Source organism: Trachymyrmex cornetzi, unplaced genomic scaffold (assembly GCF_001594075.2).
Source record: "Trachymyrmex cornetzi isolate Tcor2-1 unplaced genomic scaffold, Tcor1.1 scaffold127, whole genome shotgun sequence".
Lineage (NCBI taxonomy): Eukaryota > Metazoa > Arthropoda > Insecta > Hymenoptera > Formicidae > Trachymyrmex > Trachymyrmex cornetzi.
This window is the reverse complement of record NW_017295839.1, coordinates 1,883,920-1,906,921: the sequence shown is the minus strand read 5'-3', so window position 1 is coordinate 1,906,921 and position 23,002 is coordinate 1,883,920. Positions and strand designations below refer to the sequence as shown.

At 28.7% G+C, this 23,002-nt stretch overlaps 1 protein-coding gene across 2 annotated transcripts; it reads right to left on the bottom strand.

The window, feature by feature from the left end:
• Positions 1–120: 120 nt before the first annotated feature.
• Positions 121–16,714, bottom strand: mtg (mind the gap). Of its 2 annotated transcripts, XM_018522074.1 has the most exons (8): positions 16,466–16,505; positions 7,586–7,720; positions 5,035–5,153; positions 3,236–3,661; positions 1,820–2,071; positions 1,234–1,553; positions 614–794; positions 121–494 (listed from the first exon to the last, which is right to left on the bottom strand). In XM_018522074.1, the coding sequence occupies exons 1-8, from the start codon at positions 16,503–16,505 to the stop codon at positions 234–236; spliced, it is 1,734 nt and encodes a 577-aa protein (XP_018377576.1). In that variant the 3' UTR covers positions 121–233. The 2 variants fall into 2 exon arrangements, with proteins under 2 accessions (XP_018377576.1, XP_018377577.1); XM_018522075.1 differs by lacking the exon at positions 7,586–7,720 and having other exon boundaries at positions 16,466–16,714.
• Between the last annotated feature and the right edge of the window lie 6,288 nt (positions 16,715–23,002).

The window sequence follows — 23,002 nt, the reverse complement described above, 5'->3', positions numbered from 1 at the left end:
TATATTATTATTCAACAATAAACGAGGAACGTGTACTATTTACATTCTCTCTAAAATATAAACCTATTTACTATATTCTCTATTAACAAAATAAATTATATATATACAAATAAAAAAATTTTTTAAACTAGATGAGACGTTGTATCATGGAAACAAGACATTTCCAGATATTAAATATTGAGCTTATAAATCTTTGATTAATTCTATAAATTTTTGATTAATCTGCTGCTGGTTCAAGAATTATCTTCGCTTTCTTCTGCGTTGTTTGTACTGTTATCGTGATTTTTGTACGCTGAGAAGAACGCCAAGGCTTTCATCAGCTGGTAGCTCTTGCTGATGGGTATATTACTGTCGTACAAGTTCTTTGAAGATTTACAGTCTACATAGAACCACCAGTTACATTTTAAAATTGTTTGGTCGAACAACGTTGATTCTGGACACAAGAAACTCTTCATAATTAGACCATCGTCTGTTAGTGCGCAAACGTGGAAAACCTAATCACACAAAAATTAATTTCAAGAATTTTCGAAACAATGGAAATGAATATTAAATAAAATTAATTAAGTTCTTTTTTAAGATTGCTTTAATGTAATGTAGTTTTTAAAAGCCTTACCATACACCCCAAGTCTTCGTCGGCATAAAGACCCGGGAAATGCTTTTGATCGCCACAATAGAAGCTCGTATCTGGCAGATCGACACGACTCGCGAAATTATCGTCAAAATTCTTGTCGTAACCAACGGGATAGTATTCCCGCGGCGCATTCATCACTTTGGTAGCTCCGGAATTGTATTTACTGTAAATAGAAAAGTTCAACTTTTTTTCTCAATGACCATGTACAATTGTCTTTTACACAGAAAAACGATTCTGCTGAAAGATCTAAAATTTTGTTGAATACGGATTTGAAAATAATTTTGTTGGACTGTCAAAATAATTATATTTAAAATAATTAAATTAAAAAAATATCGTTATGCTGCATAAAATTTTGATATTCTAACAATTAATTTAAATATTCAATAAAGTTAAATTTTGATGGTCCAATAAAATTATTTTCAGATCTGTGTCCAAAGAACTTTTGTTCTTCCAGCAAAATCGTTCATTCTGTACTTTCTACACAAAACATATTTCATTTTTTATAAAATAAAAACCTGTATCTTTTTTTTCAAGTTAATACATTTTTGCTTATAGGATTTATTAAATAAGAAAATTGAAAGTGTTAATTACAAATAATTTACCTTTTAAGAGGTGGAAGTGTGGATGTTGTAGTGGTACTGGTAGTACTAGTAAGTCCCTGTTGTTTTTTAAGAAGCTGTTGCTGTCTCAGAAGAATTGCTGCTTCCAGAGCTTCTAGAGTAATATTACTTGCTTCTGCGAGAGCCTTTAATGAGGTTTCCATCCCTTGGATGGGGGCCAAGGAAGGTAAACTGCTGGGTAGTTGTACAGATTGCCGTTTCTCGTTTTGTTGAAGGCTAGTATCAGTTGCAGTAAGAGGGTGCAATGAGAGCAGTGTCATTTCGTTCACTGAAGCAGCCATCTCGTCGCTCGGCAAAGGTAGCTGTACAAAAATAGTAATAATATTTAAATTCATAATCTTCAAGTATATTTACATGACTTAAAATATATTACAACATTTTATTGAATTATTTATAAGGGTCAAAGTTTTCGACAAGATATACATAATTTCAAATTGTCGTAGTTTATTTCAGTAACTGCTGCAATAACTATAATAATAAACAAGATAAGAATATTAAATAATATTTATTTATAATGTAGTGTTTTAATAAAATATATATATATTATTATTATTAGATACAGTTATACCTGTGTGAAATCATCTTTTGATACTTCGTTATCAGAGTCTTGTAGCAGAGTGCTGCTACCACTGACTCTGTTCGTCAGTTTCGTTGATGATTGCGGCATCGCGATGAAAGGTGGCAAGCCAGCGTTTGATGATATTGAATTAGCCGTTACTTTTGATGATGGAAGAGCCTCGGCTTCGACCATACCAACTGGTGGAATTGCGGCGATGATAGGTAGTTTCGGCATCGCTCCGGACACCGCTATTATTTGTGGCTGTGGAGAACCAAAAAATTATTTAAATTACAGAGACGAACAAATACAAAGTGCTACATATTATTATCAAGATTTAATCAAGTATAATATTAATTCTCAAAGAGTTTTTTCTTTTATTAGAATAACCTATATAGCTAAAAATATGTACATATGTTTGATATAGTAACGGATTCCTAAGTAGAAAACAAATCAGAAATTAGTAGGTAATTGACTAGAAATTTTGATTATTATTAGCCAGTTGGTGTAATAATGTGGTCAGTATGGGTGATGCTTGTTTGAGTATTAACTAGATAGTAAATCTAACAAGTATTAACCCCTGCAGTTTCTAGCAAATTTCTAATTAGCCAAAAACAAAATTTATCGCGTAAAACGAGAAAACTGTATTTATTTTTAACTGTTTTTATAATAGTATTGAAGTCTTAAATTTTATTAAATAACAATATTCTATAACAATGTCAGATTATTATATATTATCCATTAACGTATCAGATCGAAAATAATAATATTGTAAATGATGAAAGATAAACGAATTATGCTTTAATTTTTCTAATTATTTAATCTTTTCTTATTTCTAATAATATTTTTACAAAATATTTTACAAAAAAATAAATTAGACGAGATCAGACCGTCTAAAATGGAATTTAAAATATTTTTTAAATTCCATTTTAGACGGTCTGATCTCGTCTAATTTATTTTTTTTTATAACCAAAAAATGGCAATCAGGATATTTCAAGTTTACTAAGTAAAAACTGGCTATTATATTATTAGGTTTGCTGTTGTTTAAAATCTATAAAAATTTTTGCATATAAAACAAGATAAATATAAATTTTGGTTGAAAAGAGTGTTCAAAAGAGAGAAAATGAAGATTCTGAGTAAAAAAATGCAAGCAATGCGAACAAATCTATTTACAGATTGCTTTTGATCTGACTAGTTTTTAGTTAGCAGCTGACCAGTTTTACCTAACCAAGATTTCTTGGTCAATTACTCAACTTACTTATAATTGCTAAAACAATTACTGTCCAGTAAACTAAAAAAAGTAGAAACTAGCCAGTCGATTTTCCCAGATATTTTTTTACTTGGATTATTGTTCAAAGTTTTTAAAATAATATTAAATTGACATTAGAACAATATTAAATACATTGAGATTAAACTAAAATTGATTACCATAACTAGTTGGTCCTTCTTGTTTTCTACCGCCATAATCTGTTGTCGTTGTGCGAGCATTTGCTGTTGCTGTTGTTTCTGTTGTTGCTGCATCTTTTGTTGCTGCATTTGTTGTTGTCGCATAGCTTCCTGCTGTTGTAGACGTTGTTGTTTTAACATTTGTATCGCCAATGCCTCCTGTTGTATTCTCTGCTGTTGCTTCATCTTATTTTCTTGGTGAATTCGTTGGTGATGCTGGCGCAGTATTTCTTGCTGCATCGTTGGTGTCATAGGTGCCATTTTAAGAGCTGTTGCGTTCACTACAAGTTTTTGACGTTCAGGTTGCTGGGTCATCGGTCTGACCGTTCCGATAGGCAACGGCTTGAAGGGCGGTACTACTTGGCGGTTATGTACCGATCCTGCACGGATATCATCCCGATTGCTTGCCTAAAAAAATAATAGGTATGTGTTTAATGTAAAATAAGAAAAGAATTTTTTAATATCATCTCTTAAATCTAATTTTTATAAACGCTAACTCTTTTAATTTATAGCACACTTTAAAATATAAACTGCCCTTTGTGGAAAGTTGCACATTTATTCGTGCATTGCCTGAAGAAATGTTAGTAAAATCGTAGTCTAGACTTATACTTCATATAAACTCGTGGTGTATATGTGATGTGAATGCCGCCGGAGCGACATTCACGCACCAGTTGCGGCAAGGCCGATATGGGCAGTTCATGTAATTTAGATTTTCTTGTAGCGATACAGAAAAATCGATCCATCTTGTTCGATCTCTGACCTACATATTTCTTTCGAGGTGAATAAAACATCAATATATCACAGTCGCTTCAATAATCCTCTTTACCTTAAACACAATCAGTAAAAGTGGATTTGGCCAGCAAATATTATATTTCGCATACAATCACAATAACATAGTAAGATTCTTACATAAGTGTAATTTATTAAAAAATTTTAATTATTGTATTTGAGATTATAAAATTTTTAATTAGATTGCATACATATAACGATTAAAATTTTACGATAAAGATTAAAATTTCTCTGAGCGAAATGTCAGCTGTGAAGTAATGTGGATGTACCATGTGTCTAGGTGAGCTCTTCTTTGGCAAAGCGGCTGCGAAATGAAAAGTTAGTAACGATATTGTAGAATATACTACTATTAGGATACTTGAACGTTATCTGGGTAATCCTATGATTATCATTGATCGTTACGTATATCCCGCTAGGCGAGATCAAGAGGCTGCATCCTGAGCAGATGCAATTAGATTGCACACTGTAGAATGGTCAAAGCGGATTTCCAAAGGGGATATCGCCAGCATGAATAACGATCGAGTGAACGCTTTCACGCTGATCCTCGTCTGCATTGGACTTTCCATGAGTCGATTGGAGAGGTTACCGTTTATATTCTGATGCATTTATCACCATACAGGCATACAGGATGTTCAGTCCGAAAGTATAACGTAAGCGATCGTGTTATGGTTAGTGTTGGTACAAAGAGCTTCGGGGTAGAAAGGAAAGTAGAAAATACAACAAATAAATGCGAAATAAATGATAAGCGAAAGTAAAATCGTCATCCCATTCAATTCACTTGAACGATCACATATTTTGTTGTATAGATACTACACAAGTAATATATACATATAGGTAAATATATATATATATATATATACACATATGTATGTATATTGTATAACACATATTATGATTATGTATAATTGGTATACTTTAATATTCTGAATATTTTACGTAATTAAACGAGCATGAACTGAATGGATTGAATTCCTTTGGAACTTTTTACTTACTGCATTCAAAGGAGTAAACGCAACTCCATTAATTTTGTTCGCTTGAACGCTCCTTCTTTTTCCACTTTCCAAATTGGAGAGTGATTGGCTAAAGCCTAGTTCATCTCCAATGGAAAATCCTATAAAGAAAACTTAAATTAATTTTATTTATTAGAAGCATGTGCAAACTGGAAAACTTAAATCTTTAAAAATAATATTGTGAGAAAGAAAAGCAGTAGGCGGCGATTTATTTTATTTACAAAGAGGAGAAGACAGCATTATTGTAGAAAGCTTGTAAATGTGTTAAGAGAATATAGACGCGTATAATAAAGCATAGATATACAAGTAGTCAGTCAATATATGTATAGAAATCGCAGATTTTTCAAAACTATTTCTAATGCACCAATTTCCCTTTCTATTATTTTATTTTTATGATTATATTTACGTATAATTATGTCTATATAATTTGACAGAGTTTTATACATTTTTTCTACAACGTATTTATTTTTGTTATTAAAATTTGTATATTATAAACTATAGAGGTTCTTTCGAAATCTCTCTATTATTGTATCTTCATTTACGCCACAATACAATCTATGTCAACCAACTGGCATGTGTATAATTACTCAAATAAAATGTTAGTAAATTGACGGCTTCTGAACTCGGTAGATATTGTGCAAAAAGAAATTGCGTCATTTTAACGTATATAACCGCTTATTTTTTGTCGACATTTGATCCTCAGTTGCATAAATTAAATAAAAATTGTGTCTTTATTGTGAAAAGGTCTTCTTTTACGAAGATGTATGATGAATATTTAGTTTACAACTGACCAGGTCAAGGCGATGAATAAATCACCATCGATATATATGCGTCTTTAGAAACGCGAAACCACATCGGTCAAAGGGTAGCCTTCAATGCGACTAGTCGCAGGTTGAGCTATTACGTATTATATCTACATACTATAAATCATACTTATTTCGTAATAATCCTGTTAATAATAACGCTGTTGCAATTTGCGATATTAAAGCAGTATTAATTTATACGTCATTCTTTGCGAGTAATTTATTAAGATTAAATTAATTTAAATTAATTACATGGTAAGGAATTAAATCGTAAGGTGTCTTCGATAATTAATGGTACAAATCAATACAAAAACAATGAAGTGAAACTGAACGTTTTACTACGTCAAATAATACAAAAAGTAATAAATATAGAAAGTAGAAAATTGTAAATAAGATTGTAGATATTCGATTTAATAATTGTTTCGACTTGCTGTCAAGTTATGACATCATAATTATTATATTACTTAAATGAATTTGTCACATCCTCTCCAAAAGGAACTTTATGTAATAATCGCACGCGATTGGATGTATTTTCCGGCAGTGATACCGCAAACGTGTCTATCAACATACACGCAAATAATGCTTAGGCTAAAATTTTGTAACACTCAAGTTATTTTATTTCTCATTTGTTTAAAGAGAACGTACACGCAATAAATATGTAATATAAACATAAATCTGTAAAAACATAATTCTTGAACTACCGACAAAAAGAAATGGTTAAAGCATGTCACGTATAATTTAGAAACCACTAGATACATTTGCATTTACTATGCACAGTGAACGTTTCACAAGTAGTAAAAGATGGATATTTCTCTGAGCAAAGTTCGTTTTACATACAAATGTTTATTTAGCTCATTATCAAGTGATATGAATCTTAATTCGTTCTTAAAAAATTTTTATTGCAATTTCTGTAAACAGAATGATTAGTATATTGACAATTTAAAACTGTCGTTAAGTGAATTGATCAATTCAAACAATTTACGCAATATATCAAAAGATTGAATGCAATTTGTTTTTTATTAAAAAAAATAACAATCGAAAAAATGTGTCAAAACGAAAGCATTTTAATTATTTAACGATATGATAATATTAAATTACACATTAATATTAAATTACACGTTAAATAAAATTAAATCATATAGGATTTAATTATACATGTACGTATTAAATTACTTATGCTCGTTTCTACCAATGTAGATTAATTTTAAACTCAGTTTTCAATTCTCATTCTTCACACTTCTCTAATTCTATAGCTAGAAAAAGACAAAGAGTTAGTTGAACTGAGATGAAAATTAAACTTACACTTTGTAGAAACGGACATTAGTGCTTTCAGCTAAAATTAATTTATTTAAAACATAATTTTAATTAAAACTTATAAAATAATTTACTATATTTATAATTTATCTCTGTAACTCAATAGATTTTATAATTAAAAAACGGCAATAAAATTTAATTGTTTCTTAACGGGTTAAATATCCTTGGAAATAATTCTATTTAAAGAGCTTTGTCAACTTTATTGAAACAAATTTAAGGCTCGGATTAAACGAGATTTGTTCGATTGAATCGGTTATGCGATAATTATGTCTTCTCAAGGTCGTTTGGTTTCTTTACGCTCTCCAATATAAAATTAGTCGACCAAACCAGATCGGAGACTAATCTATCATTAAACATGATTATTGAATTGTATTGAATTGAATTGACGATCGTGATCGCTCCCATATTTAACTCACCCAGGCCGACGTAACCCTTTACTCCTCCGAGATTTCTGACCCGGAAAAGACCGGACTTTTTGAAAGCGCAGTTTAGAACAAAACCGAAGTCCGATTGAAACACACACGTGCCTAGTGCCTCTCGCCACGTACATCCTGCAAGCAAAACCGGAAGAAACAAAGCCATGGATCATTTTTCTGATCCATGTATCGAATCCGAAATGACGATCTGCATGATTCATTATGCTCCAAGATGAACAGTTCATGAGGCTTGAAGTATCAATTGTCTCAAGCTGCATATTATATTAATGATGTTTATCAAGCTTTTACATGCATTTACATACCTTTAGTTATCGAATTTTTATTTTAATATGTAACTTTTGTTAATTATTTATAAATTAAGCAAAAGATAAAAGAAGAATTTACATTTGTTAATATAAAATAAATTATGAGCACCGCGCGCGCGCGCACGCGAGTATACAAGAAATGTTCATTAAAAATAGTTACTATATTGTCACTAATGATTATAACAAAATAATGACATGATGATATTACATTTAAATGTATATAAATATATTTTTTTCTCTTTGATACATTAAATAGTAAAAAAAAATAATATTAAAAAAAATTAGTTGTTAAAAACAAATGCTGAATAAGGGCACATATTTATAAATAATTTGCTTATTCTGTGCTATTGATTCTTCATCGTCTGTTAACGTCATGTTTTTAAAAGACATACTTTTAAATAAAAAGAGTTTGGCCATCAAATAAATGAATTAAAAAGAGAATAAAGACCGCAGCATAGACTTTCGCATAACGCATAACGCATAGTGCATAAGCGAATCAACTAATCATAATCTTTCCCTTCCTCTCATTCCATAGAAAAGAAGAATTTCGATTGGTTGATTCTCTTATGCACTATGCCTAATGCATTATGCAAGAGTCTGTGCCGCGGCCATAATACTAATATTAATAGTAATCCTTAAAAAATGTATCCAATAAGAAACTTTAATCAGCTATCTTCATTAGATAATTTTTTCTAGAATGTTATATTATGCGTATATATATGTATGTAAAGTTATTTCTAATAAATTTATAATAAATTAATAAATTAATGCTATATATGCGAATAATAAAATAATATTCAATATACTTTAATGTATTATAAACTGCTAATTCTTAAAAATATTTTTTAATTATTCAAGTAATATATATTATTTATATTCATTAGCTATTTATATTTAGTGAAATAAAAATATTAATTCTGCTGTAAACGAAAGTAACTCTATGAAAATTATTTACTTTCTTTACCTCCTTTCTCGAAGATTATTTTAAAGAGAAATAGCCTTGTCGCTAATCATAACTATTACGACAAAAAAAAATAATAGTGATTTATGTCTACGTGTTTTCTCTTTGTTTAGACATTGGGGACAATAAACGACCGTAGACAAAATGTCATTAAATTATTCATCAAAACAACCTTTACTTTATAGCAACAGTTTTCTATTTTCAATTATATAAACATATATTCCTTTTTATTAATAGAATTTGTAATTACGATATCACGCATTACAAACTTCAAACATAATTAATTTTTCATTCAAATTTACATTTCTTGTCTATCTACGCTTATTATAATGATGATTATATAGAATGACTGTAAATAATGCATCGATTATATACTATCGTTCAATTATACGTATTAAAATAATCCGCGCATATCAAATAAGTAGGTTTTATAAAAATTGGAATGTTTGCGGGATGATCCTCGTGAAAGGTATTTCCGGAATTTGTTTAAGGAATATTTAGTCAAAGGCGTGCCATTGGGCCACAGCCTAGTGACCCACTTGAAACTTGATTAAACACACTGGCGTTGATCAGACACGATGTGTTACATGGTTTTAATGTGCAAAATTGCTTTCTTTTTAATACCAAAATTGTGAGAATTTTTCTCAAATTTCTAATTTTTGACTAATACTTTTACCATTACTATGTTTGGATATATAGAGGAAAGGCCTCTATTATGAGATACTTAGTTCATTTTAGGTAAATGCTAGAAGTCTATAGGCAGAATTTAAAAAAATAAAAAGTCATTTTGAAGGGAATTTAATAAGCTTTAAGATAACGTTACATAAAATTTAATTCAAATTCCATTTTTTTTTAATTAAAGAAATGTAAAAAGTGAGAAAATCGCAAAGTCAAAAAATTGTGCTCTTAATGTGAGATGCCCCGAGAAATCGATAGTAAAATGCAAAGTATATCAGTATTGCAATTAAAAAATTTTATTTAATGTTTCTAAAATACAAACAAACATAGCCAGCGTGCGCGAAAAATGAACACGCGATAGATTATACCCAAAACTCGTTTTCAGGTAGTTGGAATCAAGTATCGCAGATATAGGCACTCGATATTCATTCCGGTTGTCTTTTTTATTATTGTACAATAACATTTATACTTTAGCAACGATTTTTACTATAGCATAGGAGCATCGATTATTTCATATTAGGAATACCTTGAGTATCTCATATTACGATTTCCACGTCTTATAGTTTTATGATCATCAAATCTAACTTCTATAATTAAACAATTCAACATATCCTATATTTTTCTATTAGTACGACCGTACTCTATCACTACATGAAGAATTTATTGCCAAATATTTATTTATTAAATAATAAACAAGGTTTAAATATTCATCTCAATAAAACTTGAAGACATCCAAATTCTAAAATCTTGTTTTACAATGACTACAGGCATAATCTAATAATGAATTTTCTACTAAATAGTTTTCAATCCAAGAGCAATAAATTCATGGTGGGACCAAGAGATAGCGTTTATTAGTTTAGCAAAAACGCCGCTATCTCAAATTAGGAGCCTATCTCATAATAGAGGGCTTTCCTCTAAATATTAATCGCGATCATTTATAAATCATTTCCGATTTCAATACCACACAATATAATATTACGTTCATTCAACGCAAACAAAAAAATTTTCAATAATTTAAAGAATGTAAAGGGAAGTAGGAGTCAGCGCGATACTTGGTGCGCAAATGTAACAATGGAAATGTTTAAAAGTCCATTTTTAATATAAAAGTATAAGATGTTCACATAAAGTCCTTACGCGTTTCGACTTACTTCAAATCATTCTCAATGAAATTAATATAATTCTATTCTGTACAAGTAGTGCATCAACCATGGTGCCAACCATCCAACATCTCAAAGAGGTTTCTTAGCTTCATCCCAGTTAACTGGTAAGAAAGAAACAAGTAATATTCTTATGAAGTGAAGCTATAATAAGAATGAGAATGTGTGTCAAAGATATATGTAAAATTATATAATGTAATATTTCTAAAAAGAAACAACAAGGAGAAAGTAGATTCTCACTCACCTAATTGATGCAACTTGCACATACATACATACACAATAGTCAACTAATTGAATATAATACTTATTTTAACAATTAGATGAAGTAATAAGAGAGAGAGAGAGTGATCTAAATTAATTTTTTCGTTAAATAAATAGAACAAAAAAATTTTCATCATCAAATAATTATTTAATTGTGAGAGAAAGGACATTATAAAAATAATAATCGTCACTCTCTTCTTCAAGAAATGTTGTTCGCAGATTGGAGAAAATCGACAGTCAAGATCTTTTTCTTTCTTAATTAGAAGCAACCGAATGGGAAATAACAAAACTTTATGAAAGAAATTATGCAAACGTTGAAGAGTATACAAATTGTTATAACACATATAACTGGAATTAATAATTAACGTGGCAGATTAATAATTTCGTAATCTGTCAATCAACTTCCTTATTAAATATAAATACAGCTAAGCGAAACCGGAACTGTTTGATACTGTGGTCTTACTTCGAATTTATTATACAATCGCGTACTGTACTGTGACGCACGAAAGTCGACGAAACGAGTGGCGTTTCGTAATATGAGAAATTATCTTTGAAAAGAAATTTTACGTTCCAGTTCGATAAACGGATGTAAACCCATTTTTTAGAACACTACTTGTAATGACACGTTGCGTGTGTGTCATTCATGATAGTGAAAAGCAAAAGAAATCAAAGCTGCGAAATTTCACCATGATTTGTGAATTAGATGCTATCCGATCATTAGTTATATTCGAAAATGACATTCGCAGTTGAACGCACATATAGGTTTATTAATTTGTATTTATGTCCACCGATATAATACAAAAAATAAAATATTGTTATATACATGCTAATTCAATTGTAACGTAATAACTAGGTTTAATAGAAAAATATCAACACGATACATTATTTATCTTGCAACAAAAACAAATAATTAATAATTCAGCAAAATTGATTGTATCAAAGAAATTGATTGTATCAGAGAAACCCATTTCTTAATGTAATTAGATTATTTGTAGTAAATGAGAATATGATATTTGGTGATACAAATCTTGCACATACTTTCACTTTTTCGCTTTTGAGGGATACCTGATGTAACCGAGTCATGATATGATTCTCAAGAGTTATATAGGGTTCTGTGAACGATGGCGAAATTCACTTTTCCTCATTTAACCGGGATTCTCATCGTCGAACGACATAACAATCGTATACGGGCGAAACTGTGTAATACTTTTCTAAGACTGGCCTTCACCTTGACGGCCGGCCACTTCGATAATATTACTCCATTATCTTACTTTGCACTATAATCAAATCTCAATTCTAGAGAAAAAGAAAAAATATCGACGTAACATTTAGAAATTTACGCCAATCTCTCCTCTTGCAGTTAACAATTATTGACGATAAAATAAACATTTAACGATCCATTAAATTGTACATAAATCATTAACCATCATCAATCAAGGTAAAATCGTTCAATGAAGGAAAGTAGATCATATTTTACTCTCCGGAATGTATTCTTCATATCTCTCTTATCATGGTGTTTATTATTATAAAAGATACAAAGTAATTTGTAATCTAAAATAAATTGTAAATATTGTTATTATAGATTATCAGGTACAAAATATTTTATATAAAGTATCCAATTTGAAATAATAAGATAATAACTGAAAAAAAAATTTTGTCTGTTAATTATGAATACTTAATAAATGACTGACGTCAACTTAATAGAAGTAGTATTGTTAGACATAACTAAATAGAAAGTATGCGCACAGATGACATTTATGTAAACAGGTTGGCCTGATTCCCCAAATACGCATCCCGCGTATCTCGGTAAAAGGATTATTGGCAGAAGCAACCGGTCATTCTTCAGGACAACCTTAATTTCTGACCGCAGGCACGTCGTTATTTTAAATTCATTCAAAACGGTACATTCTCCTATTTTCATATCACGTATCGTTTTAATGAGTTTGAAGAAATAGATGCCATACATGTAATAAATAAATATTATTATCCACATATAAATAATACTTATAGTTATATGTAATAGTCTCGATATTTTAAGATAAATAATGTTTTGTACTTTTGAAGTCACATGTAAGATAGTTTTAGTAAATAAAAATTGCATAGATTAAATAAATTTAATCATATTTCTATTATCAGTGTATTTGCAATCTAGTAAAAGGCCATGTTCCGATATGCGTATACGCCACCAGTACTGAAAAATTTATGATTCATATTACGTATACTATAGACTTTCAGTACTAGCAGTATATCTAAACGCGGCCCAGCGGTCAGTTCAGAAGTTAGTCAATACAAGAGTAATTGACCTCAATTTAACTTAACCACCAAAAAAACACTTCACTTTAACGCCAAATTCTATAAGCCTAGAAAACTTACAATTACACTTTAATTCATAATATTACAAACATAAGTACAAAAGTGATTTTTCCGCGGAGAAAGCTATCACGCATCTTTAATTACGCGTTACTTCTATTGGCATATTAAATTTATAGCATGTATAAAAAAAGATCTGCCTGCTACATCTTTCACAAAAACTTCGACAAATACTCGTATTTCTTTCTCTTCTTCTTCACTTATGTAAAAATAATACATGATTATAGTTCAAGAAGTCGACTACAATCCCTTTCTCCTAGATCACTTTCGATGACAATCATCTAGCGATCGAAATTACGTACTTTCGTCGGCAACCTGCTCTATTTTTCTACTCTACATTTCACGGCGCGTATACCCATCTTTTCGCACTTTCTATCCTGCATCACTGAACAAATCAATGGCAATACTTTTCTCAATGCGGTAATTTTTGATCGCCTACGCGTTATGTATACTACGCGCAACGTATCGTAAGAAATGTTTTGTTATATGAATCTATTTCGAAACACTTTTAATATTACGAAGATATCATCGGGAAATCAAATAATGTAACATTTAAATGTTTCCTTAACTATTAAAAAAAAATTTATTAACGATGAAATTATTTTAATTCTTCGACACATTTTAACAATAATAATAAAAAAAAAACAAAAAATCATGTGTGTCTATATAACAATCAAAAACAAAAAATAATAGAAACAAATTATTAAATTTCGTAATCTTTTAGATCAAATATTTCGTTTTCTTATTTATATACATATATCTTATTCTAAATATTATCACTAATAATAAAAACTTATTAAAAGTTTTTAAATTACAACGTATATGTATATTTCAGTAAATCAAATAATAAGCTGCAAAACAGATTTTATTTTTTCAAAGTGTTATTAAGCCTATTTGAGCAACGTATATATAAAAGAATAAATTAGTTAACTCAGCGAAAGTCATGGCTAATCATACCGTTTCATAATTTTTATTTACACATTATGTACACATATATTAGATATACGATATATACACCGACTAGTTTCAATAACTTCCTTTCTGTTATACAGCAAAGATGGAATGTAACATTAACAAAAAGAATATTGTCTTTGACACATATATAAAAATACACTTTTTACATACTGAACTATTTTACATGCTTACTTTATACATGTTTATTTGTTGTAAAGATATTATGAAGTACAAATGTATTAGGACTATTTATCATAAGAAAGATATATATATATATAGATATATATAGATATATATCATGTATTTATATATTTTCTATACATATAAAAGATTTTTATTTATTTATCTTTAGAGAGATAATTTTGATTACAAAACGTTTTTACAAAAATATTAAAAATTTTATGTAAAAATTTTAGGTTAAAATCTTTAAAAGATTTCCACTGATTCTGACGCATCATGACACATAATGATGTGTCGAGTGCAACGTACTACTGCATCGACCCGCAAGAAGTCCGGCTTTTCACAATGCGTAACCATCGCAGTCACGCTCAGATCATTACAAACAGTAGCGTGAAATTACGGAAAATTATATTTTTGCACAATTCACGTATCTAAGTAGTATGCTGTGAATTTTCCGCGGAACATATAATGCCTGCTTAAAATGTAACATCACACAAATATCCATATGTACAGTCAGATGCACTTTAGGGAGGGAGGAATTTCTTCGCTAGAGGAAAACAAGACTATTAGTATTATAAGGAAGAAGTACGCTAATTAATTGATCGATTTACAGCGTGAGACAAGTGCAGTCAAGTTAAGAATAATTTACAGACGTTGAAGTCGATAGCACAGAATAAAATTATGCAATTCATACAAGGCGCAATAAAAATAAGAAAGAGGCCCAACTAATGAAATCGCCCATGTAAAAACGCTGACAGTTTTTGCGATCGGCTTTCAAATTCGACTCTACTGCAAATCGTTGATTTAAACTTTATAACAAGTCTGAATATTGCGTTAAATAAATATTAAAATTCATCTCTAATAATATCAATAAACAATAAATGATAATCAATGCTAATCATTTTAGTAATATTGATTTATTAATTTAGTACACACATATTCTTGGATTTTTTTTTAATTATAAAGTAAATTATTAAAAGTTAAATTTAAATTATATAAAGTTTGATTAAAGACTTTCTGATTAACAAAGAATTAATATAATTAATCATAGTATAGAAATTAAAGCACGATTGTGTATAGGAAAATTTGAAAACCGATGTTTATAAAATAAATAAAATATTTAATGAAGATTTGTATGCATCGAACGATTAATGCATTTAATTGTTCTATTATGACTTCAGAATCAAATCTTATGTTGCAATGTTGATGGTACAGATGGTATCTCAACTCTGGATTTATTTGATATAACAATATAAATTGTTAAAATTAATTTCATTAATGCACAATTGCTCGATAAATATAAATATTCCCCAAAACTGTAATAGAAATAACATATTAATTGAAGATATCAATGTAGCAAGAATAATAAGGTAATCGGATGCACTTGCACATTGACAGTCACTGTCAGTTATTTAACATCTATTTAACATCTATTTAACATCTATTTAAACATCTTATACGGAAGAAGTGGCGTGACTGAATAGTTTTTTGTGACACTTATTTTAACAAATATTTAAATATTAAATTTAAGATTAACTAAAAAATTTAGTTAAATCAGAATATATTAATTTAACTATTTCAATGTGAAAACGAGAAAATAAATTTGCATCGCTAAAGTCGATTCTTAAAACACACCAGTAATTTGATAAAGGTTTAAAAATATGTTTTTTTGAATTGTCGCAATTTTTAACAAAGTTGTAAAAAATCTTAGAAACATTTTCAAAAATGATTTTGTAGGAGAAACTTCAAGCTTTCACATTAGAAAATCGAAAATTTTTGCAAGAAAAAGTAATCTTGTTCAGCTCGTAATTTTCTATATATAACAATTACTAAATTTCTAGAAACTTAAAAGATATAGTAATATCTCAAAGTAGAGATTTTGAACTTTAACAGTTGTCTTAAATTTAAATTTTGTTTATTTTTAACGAAATTACTGTTGCTTGAATTTTGAAGTGCGTTGCATTGCGAATTTTTGTTCCAATTCAATACTTACCGACGACCACGAAGAGGAATAATGTAGTGGCGATCTTCATTTTCGTCGATCCAGTTTTAATTATCACTATTTTAAGAATCTCAAAGAATCGTCGACTCTCACGAGACGATCCTGAGGATCGTCAAGATTGAGAGATAAAAACAAGCGCGAGAAAGCGCAAAGACTTCGCGGAGAAAACTTGCTTACAGGCTGATCGAAACCTTGCTGCAAATGTTCGACAGTCACCGATGAAAAACGTGCGACAAGCTACTCGATCTCGCGGATACTAAATAGTATATGGACATGTTCGGCGAAGGCGAGCACGCGGGGCACTTTCAGACTTCATCTGACATCCAGGGCCGACCAAGTCCTGGGATTTTACATTCTCTGATCCCCTTCCATACTAGGAGGATTCCATCCAATACAATATTTTAAGACCAAAATTCCGTATTATTAATATATACATTTCTTAAACATGAAGATGTTTTATTTAAGTTTGTAGTTATAAAACATATAATTGTAGTTTGTAGTTATAAAATAACTAATTATACTCTAAAAATTAATTTTTCACTCTAATATTTATTTTTTGCTTGTTACTTATTTATGAGTTTTTCAAATTATATTTAATATTTTGACTTTAGATTAAAATTTTATTTTAATCTGAAGTCACATATTACATTTGTAAATTTAATATTTCAGGAAACAATATATATAATTTATTTTTAGTTTAAATTAGCTTTCAAGAATTTCTTTATTATGATATACAAAACGTCGTTCAGAGTATATTTTGCAATTTTAAAAGAATTGAATAGCATTTTATGAGAAACTATTTAGTATTTAAATGTAACTATTCTCTTTATGACATAAGATATTAACAAATAAAAGAATAAATTTTTCTTAAGCCCGGAAAAAAATGTTACACATATATATTATGTTATATTATAATTATAAAATTATATATAAAAAATATATTAATTTTATATATATTATATACAATTTCATATAATTTTATATAGTTATACATAATTATATATGAAACATTTTTCCTCGGGAATTCACATTCTATGCTTGCTTTTCCTTTTTTTATAATTTTTCATTTTACTCATTATTTAATTATATCTTTTTTTTTAAGTACAATATCTCAGTGTATTTAAAAAGAGTATATTTAATTTTGAAATACCAATTCTTTAAATTAATTATTATTATGCATAAAATTATAAAATTTAATAAAATAAAATGAAAATTTAAATGGTCAAATTCTAAATATTAAAGAGAATTTTCTACAAAAACAAGCCGGCCCTGCCTTCCCCACCATGTTTTCACTGAGAACGGTCCGCTCACGGAACAAGTCCGATGCACGGTTGCGAGTTAATCTTGGCAAGGTGCCGGTGACCCACTCGGACGAAACGATAACGGGACCGACATGCGTTCATACAAAGACGACCAAATCGATTATACTGTCTGGATATTTATTTAAAAAATTGAAAAACATTTTAAAAAATTATTATTTTGAAAAATAAATTGCATTTGATGTCCATTTCTACTAACATAGATTAACATCAATCTCAGTTTAATTTTAACTTTTTATTTTTTTCGAATTTTTATAACTAGAAAAAGATAAAAAGTATTTAAATTAAATATTTAAACGAAAGAGAGAGAGAGAGAGAGGGGGGAAAAAAGAGAGAGTTTATTCAATAATTCTGAATTCATTATACTGTAAAAGTGTCGAGAATATTTCTTTATATCTTAAGTATATTTAGACATTTTTTAAATAAGAATTCTGTATATATATAGTCCATGTTTACATAGTTTACACTACATATATACAATTTTATAATATTATTTTCGTAACATGACATAAAAATGATTACATTTCAAAGAAGCGCCTAGGATTTAAATGAACTGACTCAAAAGACAGTAATTAAACAAAATAATTATAAAATAATAATGTTAAAAAAATTAAATTAAAACATACATTGGATTTTACTCTGAAATCTTCCAGCAAATCTTTTATCGAAATCGATCCGACCATGCATACAGTTCGTATGGTGTAATACACCTTTATGTTGCGTTGATGTTTCTGTTTGCACTATACATTGAGTGGAGGAGAAATAGAAAAGAAGCTCGATGAAAAGATTGAATACATCGTTTGTGGTCGGTGTGAATTACAAATGAACGATTGCGTTCAGGACGAGAGAGAGGCATGTTTCGTTGGAAACAGCGTGCACTTTCATCCGACCGTTTCGATTCTAGAAGCTACTAGCGTATAATGCACTTGACCATGCAAAGGCCGAGAGTGGGTCAAGGTTTAACGACTGTGCTTTGCTATTTTATGGAGCATCATAGTATAATTAAAATTTCAATTATTTTAATGATTCTCACTATACAAGTAATATCGCTCTCCATTATAAATATTATGTTGCAATAAAAATATTTTATATATAATGAAAAAGCGTATGTACAATTCTTATACAAGAGTTTTACTGTCGCACTTTTAAATTAAAAGTGTCGTAACGATAATTACAGCACCACGACATTTTAGATTGAAAGGTGCGATAGTTTCGCAGAAAACATGCGCATGAACTCTCACACATACTTTACACGCACATATACAACAACTTGTACACACGATTGGATCAGTTTCCGCAAAGACAATAGGCATTTAAATTTTCGCATTTCTGTTGACACTTATCGAGCATCTTTTTATACATTTCGTATCATTATAATTAAAGTAAAATGTAAAAGGTCCTGGCACATAAAAAAATTTAAAACGTAACACTTGAACAGTAAAGATATCAACACGGATTCGTTACTGCTCACGATCTTATAATCTTTACTGTGATTGGTCGATTTGCTTACTGCTTAAGTCTTACGTCTTAAGTTTTTTCTATGACTTTTCGCCCGAATCTACAATAGATTTCTAAGCCTTAAGCCATAAGAAATGGATAAACCGTAGTCAATTATTTTCCTTCGACTGTAATTGATCAATTTCTTAGTGCTAAAAATATGTATTTTCCAAATCGTGACGTGTTGCAGTTATAATATTTAATGAGCAACATCATGTTTAACGCCTAATGAATTACGGGAAACAGTTGACTTTATGAAAAAAATTATTTTTTATTAAACAGATGTTACCAAATAATAATTACAAAGGTACCTCTTCAAACAAAAACTTAAAGAATTAAGTATTAAATAAATTACAGTATACCGAGAATTCCACAAAAGTTGGAGAAAATATAAAGAAAATCAAGTCGGAAAAATTTGGACAACTTCTCCCAACATCATATGGACTAAACGCATCATTACAAGAGTTTAAAAAGAAAGATCTCACAGCAAAAAAGTCCATTATCAAATGTTATTTTTTGCCGTTACCGAAAACAAAATGATAATTCTTCAAGTAAAAGCTTTTCAAATTCCAAGTGTTCAATCGAACATTTAGACTATTTGGATGTATTTTATAATAAATCACAGAATATCGAGAATTCACTGAAAGTTGGAAGAATGTAAAAGAAATCAGATGAAGAGAACTTAAACAAATATTAGCATTACGTGGGTCACAATCATCAGTGCAAGATTTTGATAAGGAAATAGAGATTCTGCAACAAAAAAGAGAGTTGTCAAATGATAATTACGAGAAATCTTCGATTGAAAATTCTTTAAATTCCAAGTGTTCAATCGTACATTTGGAGGATAATCTATTGTCAAATAAACCACAGAGTATCAAGAATTTAGTGAAGGTTGGAAAAAATACAAACAAAATCATGTCGAGAAAATTTGGTCAAAGCATTACATGATTCAAGGATATTATTAGTTAAGGAAATATTAGAGATCTTATATCAAGAAAGACAGTTATTAAAGGAACAAATGTCAGCATTACTAGGACCAAAGTCGTCATTACAGAAGTATAACAATGAAAAATGATGGATCTTGTAACGAAGAAAGCGGTTATTTTTACAAAAAGAACAGGATATTCTATAGCAAAAAGTACAGTTGTTATACATTTTACTATAATTATAAAAATTCACACTAATTCTGAATGCTAAAAATATACTTTAAGTTTGTTTTGATAATTAGTAATGATGAGTAATTGAATAGAACGTATATATATTCACGTTTGTAATTAAATATGTATGCGTCTGGCATAAATATACATGATATGCATTTATAAAGCTCGTAGTAAATTTATAATTATGCTCTAAGCGCATTATAGTTTATTATAATAATATTTATTTAACATTATTGTAGAGATAACAAATAATATTAAATATATTATAATATTATAAATATTATAGGCACTTGTTCTTTTAACAAATTATTAATTTTTTATCTTTATAATTAAATTAGATGATATTTTTTATATATTTTAAATATTATTTTTTGTTTTATACATTAATTCATACAATTGTTATGATGATTATGTAATCAATTTAATATGCAATCTTTCTGCATTCTGGCATTAAGAAAAAAAACATCAAATTCCTCTATATATCTCGATTCTCCATTAACTAATAAAAAATTCTCTTCTTTAATGTATTAATTAAATAAATGCTTCACAATTTTCTTTGTCTCAATTTATTCGCATTGTTAAGAAATGTTAGAAATGTCTTTACTATTTCTTCTATAATTATATTCAGTATTACGATTTTCACATATTTTAATTGACGACTAGAAAACCATTCACACACAAATCTTTGTGATCATTAAATTTCACTTTTAAATTTTTATATAAAACAAAGAAGTATTTACAATAATATGTGTTTGTGTGTGGTTGTACAATGCATCTGTATCTTTCTATTGTTTTGTCCTCTTCTATCAGAAAGATAATGGAAATATTTATCTACATTTAATCCAACTACAGGTAGCTTTATTTTTATATCTATTCGTAGTTATATCCTATATTTTGTAATTCTGTTTATTTTGCAAAATTTTTAATCTTAAAATAATAATTTTTTCAGATATTACATACTTTTAAAAATACAAAAAAACAATTTTTTTAACTTTTTAGAAGATCCTTCAATAATCAAAATATATAGAGTACACATAAATTTATTATAAAAAAATTTATTGTATATTATTTTATATAATTGTAATTTTAATATTATAATTTTGTTTTATATAAAAAATATAAATTAGTAGAATTCTCTTTTTGCATTAATAATTAATTCAATAACACATTTAATTTTGGATCTGCTACATTACAGTGAAAAAACAAAAATGACTTTGCCGGATCATAAAGTTGTCTTGTGCATTACAATTTAAGTAATTGTTATGCAAGAATGGCGTCGATTGCAACTGCATTATTTAAATTAATTTCCTTGTTAGCTTCAATATCGACTATTGTATGTTTATAACTTACCATGTAAAGATAAACCTTCGTTTTATGCAGCACATCTTAATTCACGAGAATACAGATGATTCGTTCACGCTTTCGACACGTGCGTCACAACAAATTGTTAACAATTGTATAAGAAAACAGTTGCATTGCAATAAAAAAATTACAGCTTAGTTTTCTCTTCGGAATTATATAATTATTGAATTTGCATTGATTTAATTTTATATGTGTAATTATCATTCGAGAATATTCAGAGCAATATTCATAACTCTCATAAGTCGTACAGTTGTGATTTAAATTAATTAAAATTTATTAGTAAATCAAGATGAAAACTATCGTATTAATAGTCGTTCTATTCTCCACGTAAAGAATTTGCTTGCTTTAAAGGGGCAAAAAATCTTCTAAAATTTAATAAATTGTTTATAATATTTGTAAAATATGTTTTAAGCTTTATTAAAGAACGCAAGATTAACCAAATTATAATAAAAAGGCAACACATATTCTAAAAATAGAGCTGAATCACGCAGGTAGAATTTTTTGGACTTTTTTGATACAAGAAATCAGTAAATAGAATTTTTTGAATTTTTTTGATATAAAAAAAGAGCCAAACGACGAAAGCAGAGACAAAGGAGAGAGAGAAAGAGAGAGAGAGAGAAAGAGAGAGAGAGAATTGTAAACTTAAAGATAAGAATTGGATCAATTTTCTAACATTTTTCCATATAGCGTTCTAAAAGTACAAATCAAAATATATTTATTTGTCGAATGTAACTAAAAAAAAGTATTAAAAAATTAAGGAAAAGAAAATTTAGAGATAATCAATTTACTAAAAGAAAAAAGACATAAGATCTATTTTTTATTGCTGCACTCTGAACCGGTGCAATAACTTAAAATGCAACTAACGTATATTTTATACCAATCGGATTTTATACCAACTTTTTATATTTTTATACTTTACATTAAAAATGGACATATAAACATTTCCGTTATTATACTTGCTCACCGACTCCTACTTCGCCTTACATTCTAGTCTTTATATTATTAAATATCAAAGAGTCCTTCAACATCAATTGTTATTTTTATTATTATTTAAACGTATATTTGTTTTACTTCAACTTATTGCACTGTGCGTACCAGTTCAGAAAGTGCAGCAACAAAAAACAGACCTATAATATATATGCAGTTAACTTGCGATTTTTATGTGTTTATATTTATTGGACTATTTAACA

Coding starts and splice junctions, on each gene's coding strand:
- mtg (XM_018522074.1), bottom strand. CDS start 16,505: ATGAAGATCGCCACTACATTATTCCTCTTCGTGGTCGTCG. Junction 2,072..3,235: donor AGAAGGACCAACTAGTTATG/GTAATCAATTTT, acceptor GGTTCTCCACAG/CCACAAATAATAGCGGTGTC. Junction 795..1,233: donor ACACTTCCACCTCTTAAAAG/GTAAATTATTTG, acceptor TTCTATTTACAG/TAAATACAATTCCGGAGCTA.